Source organism: Stylophora pistillata, chromosome 6 (assembly GCF_964205215.1).
Source record: "Stylophora pistillata chromosome 6, jaStyPist1.2, whole genome shotgun sequence".
NCBI lineage: Eukaryota > Metazoa > Cnidaria > Anthozoa > Scleractinia > Pocilloporidae > Stylophora > Stylophora pistillata.
Genome location: NC_142524.1, coordinates 18,145,675 through 18,158,272, shown reverse-complemented (window position 1 = coordinate 18,158,272; position 12,598 = coordinate 18,145,675). Strand labels below are relative to the sequence as shown.

The window sequence follows — 12,598 nt, the reverse complement described above, 5'->3', positions numbered from 1 at the left end:
GGCGTCGGTAAAGGGAAGTACATCCCATATGACGTGATTTATATCAAGCACCAAGGTGAAACGTCCCTTCCAACCATAGAATCTCGAGGGTTTTATGATCCTCCTGAAAAGCGTGTGGTCAAGCGTCGTTCAAAGGAAAGCAAGGAAACAGAGAGTACAACGCCATTGTTTGAATGCTCTGTGCTTGGGTGTGTTGAAGTGTTCGAAACGTTTTCGCAACTAGAGCTACACCTGGACGCTGTCAGCACAGTCAGCAGGTTAAGCCAGTATGATGCAATCAAAAGGGACTGGGCCCTTAAGTTCTCGTCAATAATTACCGCTGGTACCGAGTGTCCGAGCTGTTCGTCGGATTCCAGTATACCACTCACTTCTCCTGGGGATACTTCGCCCCTCTCGCCTCTACGAACAGGATGGGCCGTAAGCAAACCGAGGGGCAGTGTTAGATTTTCAGAGAATGTAAAAGAATACCTAACGGCACGGTTTACACTTGGAGAAAGAACTGGGCGGAAGGCAGACCCCGCCCAAGTTGCAGTGGACATGCGAAATGCGTGAAATGAATCAAATGCACGTTTGTTCACTAGAGAACAGTGGCTGACAAAGAGCCAAGTTCAGAGCTTTTTCTCCCGGCTAGCAGCAATGCGACACAAAGATCAGAGTGTGATCGGGATATCGCTGGACAAGCAGGAAGATGTCCAATGCGTCAAGGAGAATTCCGAGAGACAAGATCTGGTAGACAAAGTTGACAAAGAGATCAAAGTCTCGCATCCAATCTGCTACGACACGTATGATCTCTGTGAACGTTACCACAGTAACACACTTCAGAAATTCAAGGTGGATTTGTTGCGAGCCCTCTGTAGTCATTTTGAGATCCCGGTAAAACTGAGAGACAAAAAGCAGATCCTCGTAAACAAACTGTCCGACGTGATTAAGGATTGTCAGTGTGTTTCATAGTAGACTTATGTAAACAACGTCCTATACAGTTGCTGAAAGTGTAGAATATTGTCTACAGGTACAAACTTCCTTTAGTTCCGATATCAAGTTCTGACGGCGTTGTTATAGTGTAATACTCAAAGCTTATGATATCTGTGACATTAAATTTTGTCGTGCTTTACTCACTTAGAATTCAGAACTAAATCAGTGAAAGATAGTACCTAGTTTGACAACATGTCACGCAGTGTCTGATACACGATATAGGCATCGTACTGAGCCTTGCTCTTCAAGTCAAAATCATTTTTAACGAAAACAGGGATAAGTGTGTTCAGCTTGTCGCAATCAGTGATATTTTTTTATAAAAACGATTGAAAATTTACCAGAAGCAACACTTATAACATCTGTTCATACCAAGCATGTGTCAAAATTTTTATCACGTTTGTAGCCGATTTCTCCGGCTATTGACAAGTTGCTGGCCTGTGGACACAATCGACGCGGAACAGAGAGAAGCAAGCTCAGGACATTTGAAATTAATTTATTAATTGCATCATATCAAACTCCAGCTTGAAAGCATTTATTCTTTTCAGCCACAATTTTCTCCCCAGATATTACTTTGAGGTGTAAATTGGGATAGAACAAAATCATACGACACAAAGGACGGCGCAAGCTATCAGCGGTCTTCTCTTTGGTGCGGACCTTTGTGAGAACCAACACGATCTCGTCCCCGAATGAAGGATTATCATAACTTCATAACTTCTCAAATGTGACAAAATGAAGTGTAATCATTCAACATCGAGATGACCATGAGGCCAGTGAACCCTGGGTACCAGATCTATTGAGAGATGATTTTCGCGGGTGATTTCGATTTCTTCGGTGCTGTCGTAGGTGCCCTATTCGGTCACTTGTGTTTCGCTTTCCTCGCTTTTTTCGGGCTATTATTTTGATTCATGGCGTCCGCTGTTGTGGAAGGTAAGTAAACATTGTTTTAGTATAAGTTATGAATTATGCAGACTAAGATGCTTGTGAATATTCATGAGTACGTGATTGCGAATGATACATATATTTTTCAAGCATTCCAATTTTCCAATTAACATTCAGCTTAAAGGTTCTCAACAAAATGAAAGTTTAGAGTGCCCTGGTAATGCTAGAGAAATACATGAAATTCTCAAGTGCTTAACTTGCAGTCGAAGGTTTCATCTGCCGGTTTCTTCTCGACTGGGGTTGTTATGATATGTAAAACCTTCAGGAAAACAACATTTTCTTTTCTTCGACAAGACCGTTCTTGAATGTCGATCAGCTGATCTTTCTTATGTAACACTTAAAGGTTATGTAACCCTCGAATGTTATGTAACTTTCTGGACTGGTTATGTAATCGGTTCGTACATTCCATTCTAGTTCTCGAGTTACACGAGTGAACATTGAGATAAGTTAGCCGTCATGTTGTTGTTATATCGATAGCTCTAAAGGTAACCTGCCTCTCAAGTAATTAAAGTTTGTGTTCAAAGAAGCTTACTGGACTCAGACTCCTTATCTTGCTCTCTCGCGTCATAAAGGACAAAACTTGGTGTCAGGAGGTGAGTAACTGATCCACGAGCTTTGTTGTTGTTAGTGGAAGTCTATTTTATTTTGGTCATGGCCTCGACCTCTGGTAGTCAGCAATCTTCTGGTTCATCAGCTGCTGCACCGATCTATACCACCACAGTACCGCTAGCCAAACCTCCAGAACCTCTTAATCTCGAAGACAGGTCACGTAGAGGCGCTTTACACTTTAAGAGAGCATGGCAAATCTATGAACGTGCGGCTGGAATCAGTCAAAAGGACGGCCCAGTCCGTGTTGCTTATTTTCTTAACATCGTTGGAAGAGAAGGAGTCCAATTGTTTGACACCTTTACCTTCGCTGAAGACGAAAACGCGGACAATATTGATGACGTCCTGGCTAAACTTGAATCTCGTTGTCTGCCGCAACGAAATCAGACGTATGAACGATACCTCTTCAACAAGAGAGAGCAAGAACCAGGAGAAAGTGTCGATCAATATTGCACAGCACTGATGCGCCTTTCTGAACACTGTGGGTTCATGACCCTAAGAGACAGCTTGATAAGAGACCGCCTCATCCTTGGAGTCAAGAATGATCGATCACGTAAGAAACTTTTAGAGAAAAAAGATCTCACTTTGGATAACGCCTTAGATATTTTGCGAACACAAGAGTTAACTGATATACGCGCATTAGACATGACAACTGAGGAAGCTAATGTGAATAGGGTAAAGGCCAAGGAAACGAAACCGCCTAAGACCCAGACTGAGGATACAACACCGCATAAACACGCCTCAGGTAAGAAGCGGACTCCTCCGTGGAAGCCAAGAGGGAAAAGTTCTGGTAACCCCAACAATGTATACACTCGAGAATGCAAGTTTTGTGGTGCTGTTCACGAAATGAAAAAGTCAGCTTGCCCGGCTGTTGGCAAGAAATGCTCCAAATGTGGCAAAAAAGGACACTTTGCGAAAAAATGCGACTCTCGCTCTGTCAATCACGTACAAGATTGTGAAATCTACAGCCATAAACCCTCCCCCACATCAGCTTATGTGACAGCGTGCCTTAATAATAATTCCGAAGTACAACTTCAGATTGATACAGGTGCTTCATGTAACATCCTCCCCAAAAGTGCCTACATCCGAGCTACAGGAGACAAACAGTGTAAAAACCTTGAACAGTCGTTTACAAGGCTCATCATGCACAACAAGACTGTAGTCTGGCCACTTGGTCAAATCCGCCTACTTACCGAACGGTAAGGAAGAAAATATGGAGTTCTTTATCACATTGTGAAGCAAGATTTGACACCACTCCTCTGTCGAAGGACGTGTGAAAAGATGAACCTGGTCAAAATCCTGGATGATGACGTAAACGCGACTCACGACGAAAGAATTGACGTCTCGTCAAATGTTAGAAGTGATCCTATCCTCTATGAATTTACCGATATCTTCACTGGGATTGGAAGCCTTGAAGGAACCTACTCCATTCAAGTGGACGAAGGTTTCCGCCCGGTTGTACATCCGCCTCGTAAAGTACCAGTCCCACTTCGAGATACCCTCAAGTTAGAGCTGGATAACATGGTGAAGAGTGGTATCCTCGCCAAGGTAATTGAGCCGACATCATGGGTCTCTAGCCTTGTTATAGTGAAGAAATCTAACGGGAAAATACGAGTATGTCTGGATCCTCGAGATCTCAACCGCGCAGTGCAACGCTCGCATTATCCACTCCCAACTATCGAGGAAGTAGCAACTCGCCTTTGTGGTGCTAAAGTCTTTAGCGTGTTAGATGCCAAATGTGGATTCTGGCAAGTACAACTTGACGAAAGGAGTAGTTACTTGACAACCATGAACACACCTTTTGGTCGCTATCGATGGCTCAGAATGCCATTCGGAATAAACTCAGCCCCGGAAGTATGGCAACAACGAATGCACGAGCTAGTAGAAGGACTCACAGGTGTTGAAGTCATCGCCGATGATTTCCTAGTTTGCGGTTTTGGAGACTCTAATGAAGCTGCAATTGCCAACCACGATCAGAATCTCAAGGCTTTCCTCAATCGCGCAAGAGAAAGAAACCTCACTCTCAACAGCGAGAAGTTGAAACTTCGACAGTCACAAGTTCCCTTCATAGGACACCTCCTTACAGCGGAAGGTCTAAAACCTGACCCGTCAAAGGTACAGGCTATAGTGGACTACCCAGTACCCACCAATCTCGCAGAACTCAAAACGTTTTTAGGAATGGTGCAGTATCTGGCGAAATTCTGCCAACATCTGTCTACAGCATCACAGCCTTTAAGACAGTTGGAAAAGAAGGAAATAGAATGGCATTGGCAACACCCTCAAGATAAAGCCTTCAAGGAGATTAAAGAGCTCATCACTAAAGCCCCAGTCCTACAGTACTTCGACGTGAGCAAGAATGTCACTATATAGTGCGATGCCTCACAGTATGGCATTGGTGCAACTCTACTTCAGAAAGGACAGCCAGTTCACTACGCTAACAGAGCACTGACGTCGACAGAGCAAAATTACGCTCAAATTGAGAAGGAGCTCCTAGCTGTTCTGTTCTCTTGTGAGCACTTCGAACATTACATTTATGGCAAGCACGTCACAGTCGAAACAGATCACAAGCCTCTGATTGCTCTACAGAAGAAGCCAATCAATACAGCTTCTAAGAGATTACAGCGTATGATGCTTCGTCTTCAAAGATTTGACCTGAATCTCACTTACAAGCCAGGCAAAGAGATGTATATTGCTGACGCACTCTCTCGCGTTCTACCTAGGCATTCAAAGATACCAAATGCCAGCACCTCATCCTGCTATAAAGATCTAGAAACTGTCAACTTTGTTGAAGACTTGTCGATATCAGAGTCGACACTTGCCAAGTTTCAAGTGGAAACGGCTAAGGATGAATCTTTACAGGCGTTATCACAAGTTATACGCACTGGATGGCCTACAAACACGTCCATGGTACCTACAAGCGCACAGCCTTTCTTCAAATACCGAGATGAAATGACGCTCCAAAATGGCCTAGTTTTTAAAGGAAGGAAGATCGTTGTCCCAGAGAACCTTCGCCGTGATATGATAGAAGAAACACACAAGTCTCATCAGGGACTCCAAGCATGTCTTCGAAGGGCCAGAGAGGTTTTCTTCTGGCCAGGAATGTCTGCACAACTCAAGAATCGTATTGATAAATGCTCCATATGCCAAAGTGTGAGACCTGAACAAGCCAGCGAACCTCTTCAGCCTCACCCGGTTCCTGACAGGCCATGGCAACGAGTTGGAACAGATTTGTTTACCTTCGAGAACCGAAACTACCTTGTATTAGTTGATTATTACAGCAACTTTATTGAGCTGGATCATCTTCGCGACACTTCGTCCCAGACAGTCATTCACAAGCTGAAGATGCATTTTTCGCGACATGGGGTACCCGATTACGTAGTTTCTGACAATGGTCCTCAGTATACATCCTCAGATTTCCGAAGATTTGCAGCAACATGGAAGTTCACTCACGTCACTACGTCACCACACTATCCACAAGCTAATGGGATGGCCGAAAGTGCAGTCAAAACCTGCAAGACTTTAATGAAGAAAGCTCTTCTGTCCCAATCCGATCCATATCTTGGTTTATTGGATCACCATAACACCCCCACTGCTGCGACAGGTATGTCTCCCTGCCAACGACGTTTTGGTCGCCGAACTAAGACACTTCTCAGAGTCGTTACTCAAGACTGACCAAACAGTTAGTGATCTTCTCAAAAGGGATCGTGTCAAGCAAGCTAAACATTTTGACCAGCATGCTAAACAACTCTCAGAACTCAAATCAGGTGACCTAGTGCGCATGAAAATGCCTGGAGAAACAAAGTGGTCAAAAGCAGTTGTTTCTTCTAAAGTCGCATCTCGCAGTTACAAAGTTGAAGTCAATGGTAGATTCTACAGGTGCAATCGCAAGCAGTTGCGTTCTACCACGGAACCACTTCAAGAAACCCCCTTCAAAATGGACGAAGATGACCTGACTGTTCCAGAGAATCTTCAGGAACAGAAACATCCCCCTCCAGCAAGTTCTCAAGTAGGAACGTCCCCTCCTAGATCTCAACTACCCTCAACACCTCAAACTACAGAGCTGAGTGCAAGACCACCTCAAGAAGCTACTACAACTGAGATAAGAACACGACATGGACGATTGATCAAGCCACCTAAAAAGTTTGACATTGAGTTATAGTTTAAAAAAAGAAAAAGAAAAAGGGAAAGATGTTATGATATGTAAAACCTTCAGGAAATCAACATTTGCTTTTCTTCGACAAGACCGTTCTTGAATGTCGATCAGCTGATCTTTCTTATGTAACACTTAAAGGTTATGTAACCCTCAAATGTTATGTAACTTTCTGGACTGGTTATGTAATTGGTTCGTACATTCCATTCTAGTTCTCGAGTTACACGAGTGAACATTGAGATAAGTTAGCCGTCATGTTGTTGTTATATCGATAGCTCTAAAGGTAACCTGCCTCTCAAGTAATTAAAGTTTGTGTTCAAAGAAGCTTACTGGACTCAGACTCCTTATCTTGCTCTCTCGCGTCATAAAGGACAAAACTGGGGTCGCCAAAATAGACGCCGCAAAAATTACACTGAGGTTGTCAACGTTATGGCTTTTGTATTCTTTGAACATATTTTCGAATTTTTGTTTGATCAGTAGTCCATATGTTTTCTATAAATATATAGAATACCATCTCCTTTTAAGCGCGGCCGATACTTCGGCTTCATTCGTACGCTAATAGTTGCACACGTGGGAAAGCTGTCAATTTGAGTTCGCACTGTTTCACCTACAACTGATAGCAAGGGGTTTAAAGTTAATTAAATAAAAGGCCTTGAGCTAATATATTGTTTTCATCAATGCAATTTCCATCTTTCTCCACCCTGATGCATGAGTGATAGGGCTATGTTTGCCAATATTTTCAATAAAGGCTGAAAGTTTGAAAAGAAACTGTGGTGCTGCGTTGGTGGGGGTTACAAGGTGATTTGGTTATGTCAACTAAGTTGAAATTGTAAATTGGCCACTGTCACGAGTAAAAAAGCTGACGTTTCTAGCGTTGGCCCTTAGTCAGAGCGAATGACGAAGGGCCAACACTCGAAACGTCAGCTTTTTTACTCATTACAGTGGCCAATTTACAATTTCATCATAGTTGATATAACCAAATATTTTCAATACTCTGGACATCATTTTTAACTTGGAAAATGGCAAAGCCATTAAATGTTGTCCTTATGCGTAAAAGGAGCTACGTGATTGGTGGGAACATGGCAACGAGAAAAACACGAATAAATTTTTCTCGTTGCCATGTTCCCACCAATCACGTAGCTCCTTTTTCTGCCTTTAAAAGCACACACAACCCACAATTCCTCTATTCGCTCCGACGAAGGGCTAACACTCAAAATGTCACCTTTTATAATCGTAATGGTGGCCAATTTACCATTTCAACTTTGTTGATATATTCAAATTACTAAAGAATTGACAGTTGGCCGAGAAGGTGTATCTTTTTAACACTGTTTAAAAAGATACACAGATTTTATTAAAAAGTTGGACCTGAAAATTTGACTTTGTTCGTTTCTTTTGTCTTGTCTATAAAATTGGGCGATGGATATAAAATCGAATGGGGTATATTTAGTAAATAAACCCCTTCAGGTTGCTGGTATGTTGGCTGATAATGTCCACAGCTAAGAGATTGTCCGAAAAATGAATATTTGGCCGAGAAACAAAGCTTCGAGGGCATATATGAAATTATGAGGGCAATCCCCCAGCCAAGAACATTATCAGCCAACATACCAGCAAGCCAGAGTGGGGTTTATTTATTTTATAACCCTCCCATTAATTTTCACATCGCAATTAAACTGCGCATAAACACAGTAAAAAAGCTAGTGGTGATATGATGGCGAATGCATGTGATTGACGCAAGCAAAAAAAAAAAGAGTTTGGTTTCCTGCCATGTAAATAGGAGAACGGAAAAGTTGAAACTCTTGTGTTGACTATGTTTCTTTTTCACGGAAAAAATTGGAGGATAAATATCAACACGGACAGGGGTTATTGCATGATAACTGTCCTGTGATTTTGCACCACGTGACGTAAAGTAACCAATAATGTAACCAAAACGCAAAGTAACCAATATGCCTGGTTTAATTTTAACCTACAAAAAAATATCACTGCTAGTGTGGACAATGTCAGACAGAAATGCGTCAATGAAAACTCAATTAGGGTAAACAAGGCCAAATTAAACATGGTAATTTTTTTGTGTTATTTCTATTCTATTTACTAACTGGGTAATGGTTACAACAAATTTGCTAGGGTTCATATTACATTGTTTTCATTGTCTGAAATGTGGTCAGAAACTTTAGTAATCTTTGTTATAATGGGTTGGTAAAGAGCTCTGTAGTCAGGCCAAATTTCATGAGCTATTAAATGAGCTATTAATCTCAGTTTTGGTAGCTTGAAGTGGCTTAGTAATACTGCTCACAACTCCTTATCTCCTAGATATAATGCTAATGATTTGCAGGTCACCTCCATCTGACATGTTGTGTTGTACCAGGAAATATTCCTTCAATGCCTCCTTCATGGAAGTTTTTTTGGTTTGCAGTCTGGCCATCTGGAATATAGGCAATTTGAGGAACTCTTTAAATTACACAGGGGTTCTGTGCTACACTTTATATTGCAGTTTTCAATAACATATTTTGCATACTCTGAAATTCAGACCTAAAACAATGGTTACATTTTTCACCGCTGACAATTATCTTAGCTAGCAGACCTCTCTGGAAACAAAGCTTCACTTCAACCAGGTCAAAAGGTCACATCTGTCAGTTGTGACTGGTAGTTTTCAATCTATTTTGCTTCTTTCTGTTTTTCAAGGTTTGTTAGCTGTTGCCATAATTATTATTGACAGCAACAGGAAATTGCAATCATTAGTTGGGTTTTTAACTTCAGATTTTGCATTTAGGCCCAATCTGGTTTAAGCTCCCTGTACTGTATAGAGTGCTTTTACAGGCGCCATTTAAAGTAATTAATATACCAATATGAAGATGCCAAGGGACTTTTTTTGAAAACGATTAGGAACATCACATGTACATAATTTTCTTTAATTTCAGATTTAAATTCTGAAGAGGTTTTCAGGCCAACTAAAAAACCATTCAAGGTATGAATATCTAGCTTGCATTTAAAGTGCACCTGGACCCAAAAATTTTTTTCACTTAACGAAATAAGCGTATTTTTTGGAGTATTTCTGCGCAAACATTTTTTATTTGCTCAAATCTTCAATTGTCTGTGCCCAGTCAAAATACGGAAAATCGACCGCCATCTTGCCCCACGGCCGAGTTTAAAGAGGAATGGCTCTAGCAGGTAATGTGACGTCAAATCGAGAACACGAAAGTCTGCATTTCACACATTTTCGCTTGTTTGGGAAGGTTGTAGTCGATTTTGTCCGAAAATATGCCGACTAAGTGTGTTGTAGGAGGATGTAGCAACGTGCGAAATTTGCAAGAGGGTATCACGCTTCATACATTCCTCATACAACACACCTGGTCGGCATATTTCGGACAATATCGACCACAACCTTCCCAAACAAGTGAAAATGTGTGAAAAGCAGACTTTCGTGTTCTCGATTTGACGTCACATTATCCGCTAGAGCCATTCCTCTTTAAACTCGGTCGTGGGGCAAGATGGCGGCCGATTTTCCGTATTTTCACTAGGCACAGAAAATTTAAGATTTAAGCAAATTAAAAAATTTTTGCACAGAAATACTCCAAAAAATAAGCTTATTTCGTTAAGCGAAAAAAAATTTTTGGGTTTAGGCGCACTTTAAAGGTTATTTAGGTTATTCAGATTAAATGCTTAAATGGTTATCTAGATTAAATGCTTTCATTTCTGTTTGTTTCATAGATTATTAAAATAATAATTTACATTTCAATGAAGTATGTTGTTTTTGAGTGAGAACTCTTTAACTCCCCTCCCCTCCCCTCCCCCACTTCATAACGTAATTAAGGGGTCTTTATAGATTTTGAATACTGTGGAAATGTAAATGATAGTAATATTAAATTTGGATATTTTAAGATAATAATATCAAATCACCTTTTCAGCAGAACCCCGCCCTTGATACAAGACAGTTTTAATACATGTTCAACTATTTTGTTTTTCTAGGTGAAAACTACAACAGTTATGTACATTTGCCTGCCTAATATAGACACCTGTTAAATGAACAACAGACACTTTTCCTTGACCCCTGTAACATTTTCTCAGACAAAGTTACCCTTGCCTAATTACCAAACCTTCTATAGTAAGTTAATTCTTCTTTCTTAATAAGAGGCCATAATTGTCAACTATAATTTAAATAAAATAATGTAGTTAAAGTTGCCCGAGTGAAAATTTGTATTTGCTGATTGTAACTATTTATTAATGACCTGTGATCACAATCACTCGCACACTCACACTCTTTGTTCCTATGAGTGGAGTATTTAAAGGCTACACCCGTGATCACAAATGAGTACTAAATTTATTATAAATTATCTATAGGTTATTTGCTATAACTGCAAGGCTTGTAACTCTCTATTCTACTTCCTATGACCTTATTTTATTTGCTGCAATGTGATATATATTCAGAAATTTTAATGAGAATATTTCATGTTGTTTGTTTTCCAGGCAAATGTTTTATATCAACATCATGGCTGGGATGTTGTTGTTTTGTACTTCAATAAACATGGTACTGATACATCTGTACATACTTATGGCACACCTGGTGCTTGGCTAAAATTTGTGGGGTCGGATAAAAGCAATGCATCAAAATATGGTCGAGTAACCACAAAGCTCTTCAAACAATTTGCCAAAGGTAAGTAAAAATAGCAATAATGATAAAATTAATGATATTGATAATAATGATAGATCCCAGTAATAAGAAAAGTCCTTGAGATCTGGGGTTGCAAGTCTTACATGTCATGTCCTATTCAACTGATTTTCTAAAGGAGTTATAGGAGTGTCTTGGAATTTTTTATAGTATTGTCCCTTACAATGCTGACCAACACAGAAAAGGTAACAAATTATCACGTTAAGATGGACAAAATGTACAAACTGAATTTAGTTTAGATTTTTTTGGAAAATTACTTATACTTTAAACGTTATTTTTCTGTGTAGACGTTCATGGCAGTGATAATACCGTGGATGATGACCCTGACGATCCATCTGTTACTCTCAGTTTTGGAAATGATACAATGTCCGTAATTTGTACTGGTATCGCACCAGAAGGTGGGAATGGTACCACAGAGAATCCAGCAGATCAGATGGGTGTCAGGCAGGTGGTGTGGGGCATGGGCAGTTGGCCAGTGTGGGTGTTGGTGCTGGGTGTGGACAAATGGCTGGTGTGGGAGGTGCAGCAATTGGCAATGGGAGTCAGACATATAGCGCAAGGCATGGGTATGGGCAAATGGCTAGAGTGGAAGGTGCAGCAATTGGTAAGGAGAGTCAGGCAGGTGGTGCGGGTCATGATGGCTGGTGTGAATGTCGGTGCTGGGTGTGGGCAAGTGGCTGAAGTGGGGGTGCAGCAATTGGCAATGGGAGTCAGGCAGGTGGTGCGTGTCGTGGTGAGGTGGCTGGTGTGGGTGGTGCCTCAGGTGGCAATGCATGTCAGTCAAGTGGAGCTGGGTGTACCCAAGTGACTGATGTGAACACAGCGACAAATAGCAGTGGGAGTCTGGTAGGTGACGCTGAGGATGGGCAAGTAGCAGCAAAGGAGGGTAATGGAGTGGTTTATGTTGTTGATGGCGAGATTCTCTCTGTTGGTATTGTAGGCGAAAATCGTGTGACGCTTAATCGCCATAAAATTGAAAGAGGGTTTGCTTGTGTTTTAATGACTTACATAAAAAAGCCAACTGTGCCAGCACCAGTAATTTTGGGCGATCCTGAAGAGAACAGTCATCTACAGAAAGGGATGTTCTTTGTCTTACCTATTTCCAACCTGTGCGAAAAGTATATCGCGGGAGACAAAGTAGTGTTACGTGCATACCACAGATCAAAAAATGTTAGCGACAAATGAGTAAAGCTTGATTAAAAAGAGGGTCTTGAGTAGTGAAGTAGTGATTGCTTGTGTACATCTCCGGGAATAGGGATTCCAACTCG

General features: G+C 41.1%; 1 protein-coding gene across 2 annotated transcripts; it reads left to right on the top strand.

The window, feature by feature from the left end:
- Positions 1–1,639: 1,639 nt before the first annotated feature.
- On the top strand, positions 1,640–12,548 carry LOC148728608 (uncharacterized). 2 transcript variants are annotated; one of them, XM_088724764.1, is made up of 4 exons: positions 1,640–1,899; positions 9,583–9,629; positions 11,129–11,189; positions 11,618–12,548. In XM_088724764.1, exons 1-4 carry the CDS (start codon positions 1,878–1,880, stop codon positions 12,136–12,138), a joined length of 651 nt encoding a protein of 216 aa, XP_088580890.1. In that variant the 5' UTR covers positions 1,640–1,877; the 3' UTR covers positions 12,139–12,548. The 2 variants fall into 2 exon arrangements, with proteins under 2 accessions (XP_088580890.1, XP_088580889.1); XM_088724763.1 differs by having other exon boundaries at positions 1,651–1,899; positions 11,129–11,315.
- Positions 12,549–12,598: the final 50 nt, after the last annotated feature.

Bases quoted from the DNA above. Each gene is read 5' to 3' on its own strand.
- LOC148728608 (XM_088724763.1), top strand. From the start codon at position 1,878: ATGGCGTCCGCTGTTGTGGAAG. The intron at 9,630-11,128 runs GTATGAATATCT...TTTGTTTTCCAG, and splicing joins CAACTAAAAAACCATTCAAG to GCAAATGTTTTATATCAACA. The intron at 11,316-11,617 runs GTAAGTAAAAAT...TTTTCTGTGTAG, and splicing joins CTTCAAACAATTTGCCAAAG to ACGTTCATGGCAGTGATAAT.